The sequence below is a fragment of the Balaenoptera ricei genome, chromosome 11, assembly GCF_028023285.1.
Source record: "Balaenoptera ricei isolate mBalRic1 chromosome 11, mBalRic1.hap2, whole genome shotgun sequence".
NCBI lineage: Eukaryota > Metazoa > Chordata > Mammalia > Artiodactyla > Balaenopteridae > Balaenoptera > Balaenoptera ricei.
In genome coordinates, this window is record NC_082649.1 from 13045773 (window position 1) to 13065710 (window position 19938).

A 19938-nucleotide genomic window follows, 5' to 3' on the forward strand; every position below is an offset into this window, starting at 1 on the left:
GTGTATTGAGTGTCTCCTAGCTGCCATCGTGCTGGGTGGGTGCTGTACAGGATGTGAGGTGTGTAAGTGGTCTTCTCGGCCCTCAGAGCCGTTCCTGATGTAATCTTGAGCATTCAGCCGCCCTCGTTTCCTTCCCAAACGTCCTCTACATATACAGTCTCTTTCCCCCGAAGATTTATTGTCCTTCCACTGTCGCTGTGTGCCTCCCAGGCTGCCTGTTTAGAACAGGCGTGACTGAAAGGAGTAAGAGGCTTTCTTTGAGCCTGATGTATTGGAGCCACTTCTGTAAAATTATTGGAGATGATGTTTACATTTCACGAATTCTTCAGCATAAAAACACTGGGTACTGTCTAGATGACAGCATTAGAAAAGGTTCATTACGGAACAACTCCTGGGACTTGGGAAAAGGCATTAAAAATGCACCCCTTGCCCCACCCCATGCTCTGGGCTGGTACCCAGTTTCTCCTTTCAACCTGGGGCTTAATCAAGACCACTCCCACGCCTTGTCCCTCAGCTGTACAGAGCTCCAGGCCGCTGCAGCTGAGCCCCTGCCCTCCGTTGAGGATCTGGCAGATGAGTGGGAAAGGAGAAAAGCGAATTCTGAACCAGAACCAGAGGTTATACAACTCCAGTTGTACCTCGTATAGTGTGTGCCTGGGACAGGGGTGCCTTGGTCAGGAGAGAAGGTCATTGGCCCAGGGTAGTGAGTGGCCCGTGTTGTGAGGATGGCCAGGAAGAGGCGGTCCTGCCCCGCAGCTGGATGCTGGAGAAGGTGGCTCCCCAGTCCTGGTTTCCCTGCTGGAGCCTCAGGGTGTAGCCGCGGTTCTCTAGTCCTGTCCCTAAAGACCCCCCCTCCCCCCGGGAGAGGTCTGTGGGAAGCTGAGAAGCCACTGGTGGTGGTGGGGAGCCTCGCCCGAGGGTCTGGTGGGAGGGAGGAGTTCACGCCCAGCTTTTACACCGGCCCCAGGGCGCCCCATAGGCGACACCAGCAGACCTGCAGGAGGGACTGAGTGAGTGAGTGGTGAAGCGGTAGAGACAGGGACGTGGGTGACTCATTCATTCTTGAGTTCACGCGTTCTTTCTGTGACTATTTATAGTGCCCTTATTATGTTCAGGGCTCTGTTCTCAGCGCTGGATTGACCACACTGAATATCCATGGAGCTAACTTACCCTCCAGCAGAGAAAACAGATCCTCGGTTCTTAGCAAATAATGATTTAAATGCTGTTTTTGAAATGAGGGCTGTGATGAACAACTTCCCTGCGGCAGTGACATTTAAGATGAAGCCTGAAAGATGAGAAAGGGTTGGCTGGACCAGGGGGTTGGTGCAGAGGGGAGCGCTCCACAGAGAGAACAGCGTGTACGGAGGATCCTCGAGGTGGGAGGAACTGAAAGGGCAGCGTGCCTGGAGCCTGCTGAGAAGGGGCGGGAGGAGAGAAGGGGCAGAGCAGGGGAGACGGTCCAGAGCTTGATCCAAGTGGTCTCGGAGTGGGTGCTCGCCTGCTGGGAGGGAGGGGGAGGCTTGAGCAAGGGGACCTGTGCTGGAGAGGCCCGTGCTCTTGGCGTGACTCGGAGTGGACCTCCCTGGGCTAATACTCTGCAGGCAGTCAGCCAGGACTGGAGTTGACTGTGGGGAGGGCAGAGGTCTAGGGGATGACAGCATCGAGGTGGCTGGTGTGAGTTCTGCAGTGGAAGCTGACCTCCGAGTCCTGGCGGGACTGGGTGGGAGATGGACCACGAGAGGGTGAGGACCAGGAGGCTGGGGCGTGGAGAGGACGGAGCCGAGGCAGAGGGAGGCTGCAGGAATGCCCTGAGCGCCGGCTCCCTTTTCTCAGGCGCTTACTGCAGGCTGGGCAATTTTCATCCCTCTTGTCATTTAATCTTCCTCACAGCCCTATGAGGTCAGTGCTTTTATTTTCATTTTACAAGCGAGGCACCGAGGCTTAGAGAAGTTAGTAATTTGACAAAGGTTCAAGGTCAAGGAGGCTCAAGGTCATGGGAGGCATCTGCAGGTCCCTTGTGGTTGTGTGGAAAGTGAAGGAAGGTGGGAAAGAATGGAGTTTAAGGATGGAGGGTCAGTAAGTGGGAGCTGATGTCACAGAAGAGAGTGACAGTGACGGTGTAGGGTGGAGTGTCCTGGGCATTAGCAGATGACGGTGATGAGGCCCTGAAGGGATCCGAGGCCAGATGGTGGCCACCTCCACTGAGCTGTGGGGCAGCCCCATGGCTCCCCTCCCGCCACTGTGGAAAGTTCACCCCCAGAAAATTGGGGCAGGGCTGTGTGACGGTGATGGAGGCTCGTTTTGTATCCCGTTCTGCTCATTCATAACCATCTCTCTTTGGGGTCTCCCTCTTCTTCCATCCAGGTTCTGTGTGCACCACCCGCACCAAGACGGGAGTGGGCTACCCCCAGCTGAGTGCTGTGATCGAGTGTGCAGACTCGGCCCACGGCCTGAAGGGGCACATCATCTCGGTAAGTGTCCAAGTGGGGCTGGCAGAAGGGTCTGGGAGCATCTGAGGAAGGCCTCTGCTCCCTGGCTGCCCTTCACCTTGTTGGCATCCTGTGGGCTCAGGAGTGAGCCAGGCACACGGACACAGCATTTGGTGACAATCGACCCTACTCCCTATGGATTCAGCTCGAGGTGGTGGGTAGCATGACGGGGGGCTACGTGGGGAGCTTTGAGAAAATGAGAGGGCCACGTGTTAGCTTGCTAGGGCTGCCGTCACAAAGTACCCCAGACTGGGTGGCTCAAACAAGAAAAATATATTGTCTCACAATCCTGGAGGCCAGAAGTCCAAGATTAAGGCGTCAGCAGGCCATGAAGCCTCCAGGGAAGGCTCTGTTCCAGGCCTCCCAAGCTTCTGGTAGTTCCTTGGCTTATGGCACCAGAGCTCCAGTTTTTACATGGCGTCCTCCCTGTGTGCATGTTTGCCTTTGTGTCCAAATTACTCCTTTTTATAAGAACATCCGTCATTTTGGATTAGAGGCCCATTCTACTCCAGGGTGACCTCATTTTCGCTAATCACATCTGCAGTGGTGTCAGATGCTGTCACCACCGGTTACCATAGTGAGAGCACATTCAGTAGGATGTTGGGGGCAGAAGTTAGATTTTTGTGGGTGGAGAAATGTATGGGAAGGAGGTGAGCAGAAAGCAGAGTCAATGATCATGAAGCTTCTGGAAGTCAGCACCTCAGTCCTCAGCCACTAAATATCAAGGATTGAATGAATGTCAAGTTAATCCTCAATTTATCTATTATTCTACTCCACCTTTATCGACATGACTATCATTCACATAGTTACCACGTCTCTCCCCTTCTAGATGAGATGCTCAGAGTAGGACAGAACACGTCAGATATAACTGGATGGACTTGGACAGAGTTATGGCTTCCACTTATGTGGGTGATACATACATACATATATATTATATATAAGTAAATTATGTATATTTAATATATATATTGAAATTCTGAAGTAGTGGTGTATTTTTAGTGGTGCTGTAACAATGAACTACATTGAATATAGTAAATTAAATCTTCAGACCTTTTCACTTGTCCAGTTGCTAAGCCAAGCTCCCACATTAAATAATTGACAGGTTATTTTGAAAAAAATCCAGATGTAGTAAATTACATATCCTGGTGGAATGATCTCTTGTTGATTTTGGCTCAGCATTTCAGCTGGTGAGATTTGATTTCTGGACCTGCTTTGAGGGTATAATAATACTCTTTAAAAATCCCTATGTGCACACCATCTCATTTGAGTTTTACTATGGCATTTGAGCCCTGCAGCCATTGCTTCCCCGCACGTGACTTGTTACAACCAAAACGAAGATCTAGTTCTTTGCCTCGTGGTCCAGCGTGCACTTGCTGTGCTCTTTCGAGTTCTTCATCCAGACTTTCCATCCATCCGTCCATCCATCCGTCCATCCATCCATTCAGTCAGCACATATTCATTGAGCATCTACTGTGTGCTAGAAGCCTGAATAAATGACCGAAGATTTACTGGATGCTGACAGAGCATCTAAGACCTTCCATTTAATATCCTTTCCTTTAAGCTTTTGCTCCAGTGAACAAATTAAGACGCATTTATTGAACAACTCCTGTGTAAAAGGCTGACATAGAGCCATCCTACCTTTACGGAGTGTGGTGATTGAACTCACTGGAGTCACCAAACAGCACTGTCCTCCAATATGGTTCTCAAATGCTCACCGTAGCCTCGTCTTGGGCTGGCTGCATGACATTCACCAGGGAGACACTTCACCATAGACATTCCTGGACCCCATCCTGTTGAATTAGACTCTTCATAGTTTGCCCTCCAGAGCACCATATGTAATTAGTTATAAGTCTCCATTCACCATGAAGAGTCTTAATAACAATTTAGACCTTATATATCTTCCTTGAGTGGCCACCATTTCTAAATCAGTGGAGGTCAAATTAATGAAGTTTTAGTATGAACTTATTCTGAGATCCCATACTTGTGTCTTTCTAGAAATTTCACAGTTGCTTAGTTTATAGGACCATTTGGGGAGTAGGGGTGGAGGCTCTGCTTGCACCACAAGTGACTCTGAAAATCAACTTGGGACCTCCTTACCCACCATCATTTTATAGCTTATGTCAGCAGTTCTCTAAGTGTGTGCCCAGACCTGGAGTATCAGTATCAACTGAGAACTTGTTAGAAGTTCTTGGGCCCCGTCTCAGACCTACTGAATCAAACTCTGAAGGTGAGGCCCAGGAATCTTTTAACAAGCCCTCTAGGTAATTCAGATGTGCTCCCAAATTTGAGAACCACTGGCTTCTAGAGTCGAGGGTCGGTACACACAGGTCGGGTCCGTGTGCCAGAGCCAGAGCTGTCTGCTGGCACCCAGGGAACAGCTTCTGTGAATTTCTCAGTTAGGAGCAGTGACAGCCCAGGCTGGTGATACCAATGCTCCAGGGTTCTTATTTTTGCATTGATGGCCAGAGCTTTCCTAGATGGGGTTAGAAGTTCAATCTGTACTGCAGACCCCGTGAAGTTCACAGACTTATATAGGTTCTGTACCCTTGACTTCAGCTCATTCCTTCTGACCAGCAGCTGAGTGTCTTGGGGTTCAAAGCAGCTGTTTTTCTCACTGTCTCTTTGTCTAATGGAGTTTCACAAGCAGGTTTCTCCCACTTGCCAAGAGTCCTAAACCCACTGGAAACCCATCAACTGTTTGGATCCTGCCACTTTGTCCAGTTTCCTTCCAGCTGTCTCATTTTACACTTTCGTTGCTGAATTAGCATGTCTGTGCTACTGAAGTTCAGAAGGAAGCCACAGCAGGGGGTTGGTTACACCCGAGAGGCTGGACTTGAACTAGGTTTCTATTTATTGTGGTTCACGTGGGCTTCTGAGAGGCAGAAGACTGAGAAATCCAGGACACCTCCTGGGTAAGTGAAGATTAAGGTGTGACCAGTTCATTTTGTCTTGTCATCTGCTAGGGACATGACACAAAGGAGAGCATTTTAAAGGTGGAAACATCATTAGAGGAAGTAATGGCTGACATGTATTGAGCATCTACTGTCTTTTGGGCACGGTACACCTATAATCTCTAATCCTTGGAACAAACTAGGTATTAGGTAGCTGTTCTCTTCATTGGACAGGTGTATTAGGGTTCTCTAGAGAAACAGAACCAATAGGGTGTGTGTGTGCGTGTGTGTAGATATAGATTTATTATAAGGAATTGGTTCATGCGATGATGGGGCTGAGAAGTCTCAAGATCTGCAAGGTGGGTTGGCAAGCTGGAGACCTAGGAGAGCCGATGGTGTGATTCCAGTCTGAGTCTGAAGGCCTGGGAACCAGAGAGAGCCAGTGTTTCCGTTGGAGTCAGCGTCCAGGGTCCCAGTTCTAAGGCAGTCAGTCAGGAAGAATTCTCTCACTTGGGAAAATCTCAGCTTTTTTGTTCTATTCAATTATTCAAGTGATTAGGTGAGGCCCACCCACATTAGGGAGGGCAGTCTGCTTTACTCAGTCTACTGATTCATGTGTTACTCTCATCCCCAAAACACCCTCACAGAAACACCCAGGACAATTTTTTGACCAAATGTCACTCCATGGCCCCGTTGATGCCTAAAATTAACTGTCACACCCAGTGAGGAGACTGAAGCTTTGAGACCTTAAGTAACTTGTTCAGCATCACACTGCTGGTGGGGGGCAGAGCCAGCTCTCAAACTGAGGTCTGTTCATCTCCTGTGTTCCACTCCTTCCCTTGACCGCCCTCATTTAGAAAGTGTGGAGACTCAGAGGGTGAAGGGCTAGCTGAAGTCACCAAGAATGCGGGGTTGGCCCAGCATCCCGGGTCTGCTCCTTTCCCATCACACTGCTTTGGGGGACTTCAGCTTAACCTGTGCTTATAGCTCATCTTTTCCCCACAGGGTCCCCAAGAATGTCTTCAAGTGAAGGGATCAGAGTCAGGACCCAGTGAACCCTTAGGAAGGGGAGGGATTGGAACAACCAGATGAGTTCATTGTCCACTGATACCCAGAATGGCTTGGACTTTGTAGTGCTTCACAGGACCTAAAAAAAGGTCCTGTGATGAGGTTGGCTGGGATCACTATTGTCTCTTTACTCAAGGCCAAAATTTTAACCAATGCATTTGATAAAGACCTAGAGAGCGTGCTTCTCTAGTTTGAGGAGGGAATGATAGAGGTCAAGCTGATTCAAAGTTACCCCGGACCCCCTCCTTGTCTACACCCAGTCAGTAGGGCTCTCATCCACTCACTGACCCTCTGCAAAGAAGGAAAGATTGATTGGCAAATTTCTTATTTTGTTGATTTAATGTAGTTGTTTAGGAAACAGACCATTATTTGGAAAGACCTAAACAAAGTCATTCAAATAATTTATTTTGAGGCTTGAAGAATTCCCCAACCAAAAAGGTTTAGCCTAGAAAAAGTGAGAAATACAAAGATAAAGGAAATAAAGATTACTAGAAATGCCATCCTTTTCAAAAAATTTATTTTACTATAGTTGATTTACAATGTTGTGTTAATTTCTGCTGTATAGCAATGTGATTCAGTTATACATACATATATTCTTTTTTATTATGGTTTATCACAGGGTGTTGAATATAGTTTCCTGTGCTGTACCGTAGGACCTTGTTGTTTATCCATTTATACATAATAGTTTGCATCTGCTAATTAATCCCAAACTCCCGGTCCATTCCCCCTTCAACCCCCTCCTTCTTGGCAACCGTAAGTCTGTTCTCTGTATCTTTGAGTCTATTTCATGGATAAGTTCATTTGTGTCATATTTTAGATTCCGCATATAAGTGATATCATATGGTATTTGTCTTTCTCTTTCTGACTTACTTCATTTAGTATGATAATCTCTAGGTCCATCCATGTTGCTGAGAATGGCATTATTTCATTCTTTTTTATGGCTTAGTAGTATTCCATTGTGTATGTGTACCATATCTTTTTTTATCCATTCATGTGTCGACAGACATTTAGGTTGTTTCCATGTCTTGGCTATTGTGAATAGTGCTGCTGTGAACATAGGGGTGCATGTATCTTTTCAAATTAGAGTTTTGTCTGCATATATGCCCAGGAGTGGAATTTCTGGATCATATGGTAACTATTTTTAGTTTTTAAAGGAACTGCCATAGTGTTTTCTCTAGTGGCTGCACCAATTTACATTCCCACCAGCAGTGTAGGAGGGTTGCCTTTCCTCCACACCCTCTCCAGCATTCGTTATTTGTAGACTTTGATGGTGGCCATTCTGACCTGTGTGAGGTGATACCTCATTGTAGTTTTGATTTGGATTCCTCTGATAATTAGTGATGATGAGCATCTTTTCGTGTGCCTGTTGGCCATCTGTATGTCTTCTTTGGAGAAATGTTTATTTAGGTCTTTTGCCCATTTTTTTGATTGGGTTGTTTGTTTTTTTTTATTATGGAGTTGTATGAGCTGTTTGTATATTTTGAAAATTAAGCCCTTGTTGGTTGCATCATTTGCAAATATTCTTTCCCAGTCCGTAGGTTGTCTTTTTGTTTTGTTTATGGTTTTCTTTGCTGTGCAAAAGCTTGTAAGTTTGATTAGGTCCCATTTCTTTATTTTTGCTTCTATAGAAATGCCATCTTAAGATAACCACTGCTAATGTTTTTATATGTATGCTGCTAGACATTTTTAGAATTTACTCTTAAGTAGGGTTCTAGTCTCATTCTTCCATTATTATAGCTGTGTGACCTTGGGCAAGTCACTCAGCCTTTCTGAGTCTCCCTCTTTGTCTTTCCCCACCTATAAAATATCAGCTTCAGATTCTTGTGGTGTTTTAATAGAAAAATGAAGTTTGTAACAATCCCTTGTTCATAGCTGGTGCTTGATTCCAATTCCCTCTGCCCACTGCATGCTGACTTTTCACTGCCCCTTCTTTTAGGGCTGGGCAAGTATTTTTAAGAAGAGGTCATGCTGACAGTTCACAGATCGAATTGCCACTCATGTCATGTGATGCCTTTTCTACTAAAATATGTTAACACTCTTGGAAAACAAGTAACTGTTGGAATATTTGCATGTTGTTTTTTAAAAACTCTGTGCAGCTATGCATGTTCATGTATGAAAGTAAACGTGTCTCAGATTGCAGAGGTTTCCCCATACTGCTCTGCCTCCTGGGAACATGAAAGGATGCTTTAACCACTTCTGGAAATTACCTATAAATGGTAGTAGGGAGCAGACTCCTTTGCCGTAAAGCGTTATGTGACGTTGGGTTGCATTGGGTTAAATTGCAGTCCTGCTTGTTTGCTCTGCATTATCTGTTTCATAAATCCCACCACAGCACAATGAACAGACAAGGCCCTATGTATGGCTTCCTCTCTGTGGCACATCACAAAGTCCTATTAACTGTGGACATCTTGGCCCATCCTGGGAGGAGAAGACCTCATTTTCTTGGGGTCCCAAGAGCACAGGCTTTCTGAGTCAGCCCTCATCACTGACCACATGAGTGTGGCATTTTCAGAAGCCAGCACGAGCCACCCTAGCAGTCACGAGCTAATCACTCACTAGTGAGTGAGCAAAAGACTTAAGGACACACTTTTGTGCGTGTGTGTGCACCTGAGTACACTTTTTTAAAAGTCAGATCATGTTAGGGACTTTTTTATTGGGAGCATGAGTTTATTTAATCTTTTGAGGTTACAAGTTTGAAACGCTATTGTGGAGAACTGGTTTTGATAAAAAGATAAAGCACTTTAAAAATAATGGCAGGTCAAATGAAGGGCATAGAGGGGTTGCACCTTTGAAAGAGAAAGTAAATATGCTGGGGATTTGAAGCACCAACAGGATACACAGAGCCTTGACTGTCTTCACATGAAGGGCCTTGGCCAGATACCTTATATGGAGAGACTGCCTCTGAAATAATTGCTCATGAACCCGTGGCCCTCCGGGGTCAGGGAAGCCACATGTGAATAACGCACTTGATCAGGGAGGAGATAATTGCCGTCAGTAAATATTCATAAAAGCCAGAGATTGAGCCTTCACACCTGCCTTTTGATCAGAATTGCAAAGAAGCAAGGAAAGCAGTATTTGAGGTCTAGCTCCTGGAGGGACAGGCCTAAAAGCATATCGGAAAAGAAGGATTGAGTCACAGAGACCCACGTCCTCAGCTGGAGACGCTATTTGTACAGTGGTCTGTCCCAGTTCCACGGAGACGCCCTCCAACTCCAGGGGCGCGCACACCTTCCTGCCATCATCACACAAGGTAGCCCGGGTGGCCTGGGTCTTCTGTGTCCTTCCCAAAGTGTGTCCCCCCTCCTGGGGACAGGCACTTCCCTCCGAGACCCGCTCTGGGCTCTGTCACGTCACGCCAGCCCCGAGCACTGACCCGGCTTCGGTGCCTCTGCTCCGTGCCTCTCCCTGCCGGGCAGGCTGCTACCCCAGGCCACCTCTCTGGCCTCTTCCTCCTCGGACCTCACACAGGCCCCATTGCCAATAGGACGTAGCAGCCTGGTTATTTTGTGCCTCTTGTGCTTGTAAGAAGACACAACGGGTCTGTGTCCTAGTAGCTTTGTACTGGGTCCCTGGTGTTGAAACATAAGCCCCACGGCCAAACTGTGCGGGGCAGCCCTAGGTGTCAGGCAACCCTGCCAGGCACTGAACCAGCGTAGGGCACTGTGCGGGTCGAGTGGGTGTCAGGAGGGCATGTTTGACTTGGAGGTAACTGGATACCTTACAGGAAGGTGACTAAGAGACACGTGGAGTGGCTGGAGGTATAAAGCAGCGAATTCAGTGTCCTCTCTGGCTCATGAAATACTTCCGCTTTTGTGCTAAATAAACGTCGCTTCACGCCGGGCAGCGGGGGAAAGGTGACCACTGAATGATGCTTATGTGGCTGGCCAGTGGCCGGGCGTGTTGTGCAGGGGCTGGCGGAGGATGAGGTCCAGCCCCTGCGCCCTGCCCGCTCAGCAGTTCCTGCTTCTGCATCCCAGGCGGCGTGCAGGTGCCCGGGCTTGTGGGGGGGGGACAGGCAGTGGGTGTGCAGACCTGAGACAGGACTGACGGGGCCTGGGGGACAGAAGGTGTGGTGTTGAGGGGCGCGTCGGGCCTTGGCCCTGAGGGTTGTGTGCTTGGCTGCAGGCAGGGGTGGGAGGAGGGGGCTGGACCAGCAGATGCCACCGAATCCCCCCAGGGGAGGGAGGGGGACGGCCGGGCCGGGGTCCCACTGACGGCCTCTCTTTGCTCTTTCCTTTTTGAAGGACGGAGGCTGCACGTGTCCAGGAGATGTCGCCAAAGCCTTTGGTAAGAGGCCGCAGAGGGGGAGGGGAGGGAGCTCCCCGCAGGGGTGCCGCAAGGAGGTGGCAGACACGTTAGGAAGTTCAGGGCCAATCCTGGGCTTCCTCTCCCCGGATTTCAGCCCCTAATTGGCCCAAATCGTGGCAGCAGTTTGGTTCCGGTGGGTGGCAGAGCAGGCCGCGTGCCCAGGGGTGTTACCCTGCGGGCCAGGAGTGGGCGAAGTCGCAGCCCAGAAGTCGCCTCTGAGAAGGCTCAGGGTACCCGTGGAAGAGGACTGTGTCGGGTCTGAGACAGCGAAAACTTCAGCGAGGGGGTCTTTGGAGCCTAACCTGGGGGAATCCCGAGGGAGGGACGGGAGCCCTAGCCGCAGTTTCTCCCCGGAGGCCGAGGAGCCCGTGATCCCGCAGGAGCCAGCTGTTTCCTTGGGGAGGCACCGGGAGGCCCAGCGTCTCTGCGTGCCGTGCTCTGTGCCTGCCGCTGAACCCTCGCCAACTGCGGGCAGGAGTGAGCGCTGCCACACAGCTGGGGAATCCCACCTGTGAGGGGGGACCCTGCGTGCTGCCAGGGACATCCCTACTGTTGATTTTTGTGCTGCGTGTACTTAATACTGATGGGTGTTCTGTCTCGGGCTCCCTTCTAATAGTGCCCACGGTGCACCCTGCCCAAGTGGTGTCTGGACTCCCGCTCCGGCAGCTTTCCCTCCCCGCGCTCCCCCAGGAAACGCAGCCACGCCTGTGGAGGGAGAGGGACCAGGTTGGGGCAAAATGCTGGTTAGGAAGGGACACGAGAGTGTTCAGAAAGGAAAATAATTGGAAGCCACTTCAAAGCATGGTTTGAGTGGATCTGTGCTCTGTGTTCCTGCTGTTTACATCTGCTCCTGGGGTTGTGGTTTTCCGGAGGCCTGGCCAGACACCAGTTGTCCTCCGCCCCCGTATAATCACGGCAGGGGGGTCAAGGAGCCAGCAGTTGTGTTAGGGACCCTGCAGGGAAGAGTCTGCAAAGCTTGCTGCCAAGTAGAGAAGTCCTGTGCCTTGGCTGCCTGATTGCCAGGCCCAGGGGCCAGCCCTGCAGCCCCTGGCTTCCGTAATGCTGGACGGAAGGGACTGGAACGCCTGATGCACACCCCAAAGTCCTCTTGTAAATATTTAAGTGACCAGATGGAAGCAGTCAAGGTCACCTTTCAGGGGATCCTGTGTCTGCTCCTCCTTGTCCTTCATCGTGATTACTTAACGCATCTGTACGCTGATGTCCTCCTATTCTGAATGTAAACCCTCAATAGGACTCACTGAGGATGGGGAATAGTGACTATTTCTGTTTCTTTCACGTATGCCTTTTACTTTCCTAACAACTAGTTACTCCACATCTTCCATGTGCCATGTGCTATAATAAACACTGAGGACACAGCAGTGAGTTAGCCCCCACCCCCGTTCCAACTATCCCTGGTCCTGATCCAACGTAACCTACAAAGGCAGTTTCAACACCCCAGTCTCCTGTGTACCTATCCTGGAAGTTTCATGTCATTTGGTGATTAATATGGGGTATTGTTTACTGTGGAAGTCAAATGGTTATCACAACAGAGGTGCGGGTAGAGTTTTACAGGATGTATACACATATATATGTGTGTATATGTGTATGATGTACATATACATATATACGTACTTACAGGTTTCTCTCCTTCATGCCCAAGCTCTAGTGCAGGAGGTTCTGTCTGTTCTGAGGTCCCTTCATATCTACACTGTGTGAGAGTGCTGAGAGCTTCAGGTAGACCAGATGCCTGATGGGGACATGGCAGAGGAGTTATTGTATTACGTATGAGATTGGACAACATGCTGAGGTGCTGCCCAATTATTAATGTTTCTTTGATTTTCAGAGAGTTAGACCTGTGGAAGGTGGTCATAGATAGGAAGTCATCAATAACCATTAAGGATTGTCCACTGTATTAGCCACCAAGCTTCAGCAGGCTGACTTGTTGCTTGGAGCATCCAGTGCCCATCTGCCCTTCTTAACTTTTTTCCAAAGTGGGGAGGTTGAGCTTTTCTCTGACCATAGCCAGGAGGACGGAGGGTGGGTTGGTAGCACTTGCATCTTTCCGGAGCCGATTTTCTCTGAGCTCTTTTCTCTGCTGCTTCTTTTCGTCCCCACTTCGGAGTGCAGGAGCCGGAGCAGATTTTGTCATGCTGGGAGGGATGTTTTCGGGCCATACTGAGTGTGCTGGAGAGGTGATCGAGAGGAATGGACAGAAGCTCAAGCTGTTCTATGGGATGAGCTCAGAGACAGCGATGAAGAAACATGCGGGAGGGGTTGCGGAGTACAGGTATGGAGGGTGGGTGGAGTGGGGGTGGGCAGCGCCGTCACCAGTGAGGTTGCGTTCCCCGGCTTCTTACAGAAATGGGGTGGAAGTGGGTCTCAAAGAATATGAGTCTGTTTATATTATAGTACCATAGGAAGGAGCTAGAACACATATATATTTCTTAATTAAGATGTTCAATTAAAGAAATAACTGTATGGCTTAAATTTTTTTTTTTACTTAAGTACAGTTGATTTACAATGTTGTGTTAGTTTCAGGTGTACAGCAAAGTGATTCAGTTATATATACATATTCATCTATTTTTTTTCAGATTCTTTCTCCTTATAGATTATTACAAAATATTGAGTATAGTTCCCTGTGCTATACAGTAGGTCTTTGTTGGTTATGTGTTTTAAATATAGCAGTGTGTACATGTCAATCCCAAACTCCCAATCTATCCCTACCCCGACCCTTCCTTCCTGGTAACCATAAGTTCATTCTTTAAGTCTGCGAGTCTGTTTGTTTTGTAAATAAGTTCATTTGTATCATTTTTTTTTTTTTTTTAGATTCTGCATGATATATCATTTGTCTTTCTCTGTCTGACTGACTTCACTTAGTATGATAATCTCTAGGTCCATCCATGTTGCTGCAAATGGCATTATTTCATTCTTTTTAATGGCTGAGTAATATTCTATTGTATATAGATACTCCACATCTTCTTTATGGAGTATATGGACATTTAGGTTGCTTCCATGTCTTGGCTATTGTAAACAGTGCTGCAATGAACATTGGGAGTGCATATATCCTTTTGAACCATGTTTTCCTCTGGATATATGCCCAGGAGTGGGATTGCTTGATCATATGGTAGCTCTATTTTTAGTTTCTTAAGGAACCTCCATACTGTACTCCATAGTGGCTGTACCAATGTACATTCCCACCAACAGTGTAGGAGGGTTCCCTTTCTTCCATACCCTCTCAGCATTTATTGTTTGTAGACTTTTTGATGATGGCCATTCTGACTGGTGTGAGGTAATATCTCATTGTAGTTTTGATTTGCGTTTCTCTAATAATTAGCGATGTTGAGAATCTTTTCATGTGCCTCTTGGCCATCTGTATGTCTTCTTTGGAGAAATGTCTGTTTAGGTCTTCTGCCCATTTTTTGATTGGGTTGTTTTTTTTGATATTGAGCCACATGAGCTGTTTGTAAATTTTGAAGATTAATCCCTTGTTGGTTGCATAGTTTGCATATTTTCTCCCATCCTGTGGGCTGTCTTTTCGTTTTGTTTATGGTTTCTTTTGCTGTGCAAAAGCTTTTAAGTTTCATTAGGTCCCATTTGTTTATTTTTGTTTTTATTTCCATTACTCTAGGAGGTGGGTCAAAAAGGATCTTGCTGTGATTTATGTCAGAGTGTTCTGCCTATGTTTTCCTCTAAGAGTTTTATAGTATCCGGTCTTACATTTAGGCCTTTAATCCATTTTATTTTTGTGTATGGTGCTAAAGAATGTTCTAATTTCATTTTTTTACATGTAGCTGTCCAGCTTTCCCAGCACCACTTAGTGAGGAGGCTGTCTTTTCTCCATTGTATATCGTTGCCTCCTTTGTCATAGATTAGTTGACCATAGGTGCGTGGGTTTATTCTGGGCTTTCTATCCTGTTCCATTGATCTATATTTCTATCTTTGTGCCAGTACTATACTGTTTTGATGACTGTAGCTCTGTAGTGTAGTCTGAAGTCAGGGAGCCTGATTCCTCCAACTTCTTCTTTCTCGAGATTGCTTTGGTTATTTTGTGTCTCCATACAAATTTTAAGATTTTTTTGTCCTACTTCTGTGAAAAATGCTATTAGTAATTTGACAGGGATTGCACTGAATATGTAAATTACCTTGGGTAGTGTAGTAATTTTGACAATATTTATTTTTCCAATCCAAGAATATGGTATATCTTTCCATCTGTTTGTGTCATCTTTGATTAGAAAAGATATCTTGCCCTTTCAAAGTAGCTATAATTTTTATCCAACCAGCCTTTGCAGTGTTTGGGGCCCCGGAAAGGCAGTGCAGAGCAGAAGTATTTGGGGATAAGTTGGAAATGGAACTAGGGGTATGTGTGAGTAGGTATGACTCTTGTTCAACCAGTCCTGGAGGGGACCCTCCAGACTTCCAGGCCTTGTCCTGATATCACAGCCTTGTCCTGATAGAGCTGATGTGGAGCCTGAGATGAGTCAGGCTATAAGTGGCAGGCAGAAGGATGGGTCTCCCACTGCATATGATACAGGGGTGGGCGAGACCACCTCACAGAGGTCAGGCCTTTTGGGAGGAGTGCTGTGTGTCACCTGCAGTAGCTCCCACAGGACTCTTCCCTGCCTCTGGGCTCAAACAGTTGACACAGGCAGTATTTTTAGGCATTTAATTATGTTACTGTGCAGAAGGGATGCTCACGTCTGCTTATCTGCTCCACTTCCATTTTAATTGTGTGCACGTGTGTTTTAAGAACGTTGTGACAGAATATACCCACTGACTCGCCCTGCTCCATAGAGTCTGTCATTGCTTCTCATCAGAGTTTGCACTGATGACAAGCTGTGCCATGTGCACAGGACAGGAGGCCCTGCATCCTTAGGATGGAGACTCAGGCCCCCTGCCATGGGCTGATACCCTCCATTTCCTACCACTTATTCCACACCCAAAAGCTTACAATGAAGATGTGGGATTCAGATGTATTGTGTCAGGTTGGAGCCAACCTAGAGGTACACATCTCAACTCCACTGAGATTTTCAGGTGGGCAGGAGGGGTGGGGTTCCCCCCCCCCCCCACCAAAGCTCTGTTCCTTGGGTACTGGTAGGCTGACTTCAGTCCTCCTCCTCTTTTGGGGGGAATCTCAGTATCAATGATGTTGTAGTATGCGAAGAGCAGGGTGGGAATGAGGAGCAGGGGACATTTACACCTTCATTCTGGAAACTGCAGACAGTCCAAACAAGAGGGACACGCCCCTCCCACACAGCCTCCGACGGCCTCTCTCTCCCGTGTGGCGACTGATGGAGGAGGCTGTACAGTGTGTCGTGGGAGAGAAGGGGAGGGGTTTACTGTCTCACATCCGACCTGGACCTCTGGCCAAGAAGCTTAATGCTTTGCCAGCGACCAGTGTCACCGTTCAAGGGCCCACGCCTGTCTCCTATGTGCTGGTCTGGAAGTGGAGCCGTTGCGATTCCGCGACAGCCAGATGCTTTGCCTGGAGGACATTTTTTGCCCTCTAGCCGTTGCATCTGTTTTGGGTTCTAAGAAAAGTAGGTAGGGAAGGCCAGACCAGACTAGAGCATGAACAGAAGCCAAGGAGCTGGGAAAAAAAAAAATCCTCTCCTGTGATTTCAGCAGGGTTTAAACAAAAAAGAAAACAGAAGATTTGGGAGTATCAAGACTCAGTTCCAGAAGTGGATTTGAATCTTAGCCAAGGAAGGAAAGTGCTGAAGGAGTTAGAACCTTAATCCAGAGGCAGCCTGAGCCCTGGAGGCTGCATCTGTGTTCTCTCTCTCTGTAGCTCTCTTTCTGTCTCCCTCCCTCCCATCACCTGATCTCCTCCTGAGGATGGTTCTTCTGTGATGTTGTATTTAATTAAGGCAGAGTTATTTGTGCTTTACTAGTTCTTTCCCACTCATTACCCACTTAGTTCTCTTGCTGTCCTTGGGAGACAGATCAGGGCCCTTCATTTTACAGATGACAAGACTTGGGCATCAACGATAAGTGACTTGTAAAAGGTGCCATCACCACTTAGCGAAGAAGCAATGCTGAGGAACTGGAGGATGGAAGGCCATGGAAACCTCTTTTAAAAAATGAAATGGCCATCATTTCAGGCACACGTGCGCATGTTGGTCTCTGGTCACAGAGTGCAGTGGTGCCAGTCATCTTGGGTGTGGCCAGTGGCCGGCTTCGTGAACTCGGTGCTGTAAACCAGCCACTAACTAGGCCAGCCCTTGGTCTGCTGGATGGTGTAAGTTGCTAGATTTCACCCGAGGGTAGTCTTGCAGGTGTCGATTTCAATGCTCAAGAGTTACTACCCTTCTGAAATTCTAGGTAATAACTTTTTGATCAAGAGATGCTACTTTTTCAGTTGAAGAGACCAGCTAAAGAAAGTTCCAGAATTTGGTTAATCGTTAAAATTTCCAGATGGCCTGACCCTTAGATGGAGGCTAGAGTTTTGCATGGATTGGAGAGTTCCTTCTTGTAATGCCCCTCCTAAAGCAAGTCTGGATTGTATCTCCATCTTGCCGTAAGGGGACGTGACGTGGAGTCAAGCGGTGTTGCTCGGTGGCCTTGTGAAGAGGAGGACGAGGACTCAGCAAGGGCAGCTAGATGTGCTTTAGTGTTGGTGCCACGTGCCAGCTCTTCTGAATTTCTTAACGTCCCCCTGAAAACTCGAAAGATGCTAACCAAAGCCCTGCAGCCTCCGGTGCTGAGAAGGTCCTTAGTTCTGCTCTGGTTCCACCTTTCAGGGGCCCCGCGCCACGCCCGGGACAACAGGCATAGTGGTTTGTGCAGACGCAGGGAGGTGAGCTGGGGCCGGGGGGCAGGGGCACCCAACAAGGGCCCTGGAACGACAGGCCATGTGAGTGGAGCCACTAACCTTACTAGCGGAGGTTTCCACGTCACCTCACGGTGCTTGACTTGTCCCTTTTCTCCATCCCTTCCTCCTCCTCTCCGGCTTGTCCCCTGTGAAGGTGCTCTGTCTAGAGCTGGCAGGGGTGGGGGAGGGACGCTCTGGGCTTGTTCCGTTGTTGATCAGGGAGAGCAAGCAGGAGAGACGCTGGTGGGCAGGAGGTCTGTTCCGCTGTCCCGTAGGTGTTCTGGGGCTCTGGGTCAGCTGGAGGTGGGTGTACACATTAACAGAGACTGGAGAGGCGGGGCCGGTTTTCGATGCGGACGGAGTGGTGCACACTGCTGGGGAGGACGTCGCCCTCCGGGGTGATGGTCCGGGTCTGTGACTCTTCCGGTGTTGCTGACGGGCTCTGGGCAGCCAGCAGCGAGGTCGTGCATCTTGGGTGTGAAGAGTTCGTTCATGTGAGATGCTGGCCTGACCTGCGTGGTGTGTGCAGCGTGGCCGATGCGGGCGTGGCGTTGGAGGGTGTGGCGTGTCACTGCCCGAGTGCCTTGGGCGACAGCGGGGAATCCTTCGGGCCGGCTTCTTAAGGGAAAAGAACCAGATTGAAAGAAAAACCTCCCTTTTTCTTCCAGAGCCTCTGAGGGCAAGACCGTGGAAGTGCCTTACAAAGGGGATGTCGAGAACACTATTCTGGACATTCTCGGGGGACTGAGGTCTACCTGCACCTATGTAGGGGCCGCCAAACTCAAAGAGCTCAGCAGGAGGGCGACGTTCATCCGGGTGACCCAGCAGCACAACACCGTGTTCAGCTAACCTCGAGATCAAGGACGAGACGACCTCCAGCCGCCGGAAGCGTCCGCACACGCCTGCTTTCCCATCCCCCTCCTCCTGTGACGGCAGAGTTTCTGGCTGATCCCAGAAGCAAGGCACTTCCTGGGTCAGCGCTTGGAGCTTAGCTGCCCGGAACGTGTAACCTCCTTGTTAAAAGTAACACTCACGCCTTTTTCTTTTCTTTTTTTTTTTAAGAAAATGGTTTCACTTTAATATAATGCTATGAAGACTTGCCTGAGTGCTGGAGTCTGCATTTGCAGGACCAAGTGGTCGGGGGAGCTGGGGGTTTTTCTGCCTTCTTCCCACGCTTGGCTTTTAGCGGTCAAGGTACCTGGGGAGGGGAGGGCGGGAGGGGAGGATTGGGGGGAACCGCAGCTAGAGGAACCGGCATCCCCTCCATCCAGCTTTCGGTTGCTGGAAAAGAACAAAAGCAGTTGACAGGTGAACCTGAAGAATTGGTTTCCGGCAGGTGCCCCCAAGGTGCGGTGACATGTTTCCATCACCTTCCCTGCACGTGCCTTTTGGGAGCAGGTCCTCTATTGCTGCATTTGGTGCTGCTTCGAGGAAGCTGTCCCTGTCCTGGTTTTTCATTTGGTTTGTTTTGCTCCATCTCTTCCCTCTCCTCCTCAGTTCTGGCTCGTGAGGTTGGCCTCTCAAAGACAGAATATTATTTTGAAGTTCCATGGGATCTTTTATTGAAAGGTTATCCACTGAAAAGTTGGCAGGTAGAGTCCCACTGGAAAACAACCAAAACTTTGAGCAGGTTTAAAATCTGAGATAGAACCGTTCCCTTGTCACCGTTTCCAGGAAGGACCACTGGGCACTACTGTATAAGGGTCTGTTCATTGGTGACAATGGTACTTCCTTGGAGAAAGGACCTGTGGCCTTGGTGGGAATCCCACAGCAGTCCACTGTGACACTTGTCTAAACAGTGAACACGGATGAGTTAATGATGACCAGCCACTTCTTTTGAAGCATTATCTGAATATTAGGACTGGGAAGTATATGCAGCCCAGGATGTTTTACTTTATCTCCTTTTAAACGAGGCTAAAGAAGCAGATACAGGAGTTAAATTTTCTTTGAAAAGACAAGTGACAGCCCTGGAGCAGAAAGGAGCCACACATTCCTACTGCGTAAGAGCGAATTAATTGCCTGATGTCCATGGTGACCGACACCGTATGAGGAATCCAACCAAACCATGGCACTCCAGGAACTTACAGGTCCGAGTTTAGTCCTAGAAGAATACCTTTAAAGATCCAGCAACTTGAACTCCGTTGTAATGCTTTTTGCTCCTAAATCCATTCAGAATACTTCTTATACTTGTAGAAACACGAATGGCTACACATTTGAGACGAGGGTCTAAAGGATGCGGAACATCAAGCAAGATGTGGGGCATTGCTGGAGGCACCCCACCTCTTCTGTCTGCTTGTCTGAGGTATGAGCCCCATGCTGTTCCTGTGGAAGACGTGTTTTACACTTGAGCCCTTGAGCGTGTTAGCTGTAA

At 48.4% G+C, this 19938-nt stretch overlaps 1 protein-coding gene across 2 annotated transcripts in view; it reads left to right on the forward strand.

The window, feature by feature from the left end:
• Nucleotides 1–18666, forward strand: part of GMPR (guanosine monophosphate reductase) — a 42392-nt gene extending 23726 nt beyond the window's left edge. For both annotated transcript variants that reach the window (XM_059937992.1, XM_059937993.1), the window contains exons 6-9: nucleotides 2365–2471; nucleotides 10693–10735; nucleotides 12884–13043; nucleotides 18236–18666. In XM_059937992.1, the coding sequence (XP_059793975.1) occupies nucleotides 2365–2471; nucleotides 10693–10735; nucleotides 12884–13043; nucleotides 18236–18416 (491 nt within the window). In that variant the 3' untranslated portion in view covers nucleotides 18417–18666. The remainder of the gene's footprint in view (nucleotides 1–2364; nucleotides 2472–10692; nucleotides 10736–12883; nucleotides 13044–18235) is intronic.
• The last annotated feature ends 1272 nt before the right edge of the window (nucleotides 18667–19938 follow it).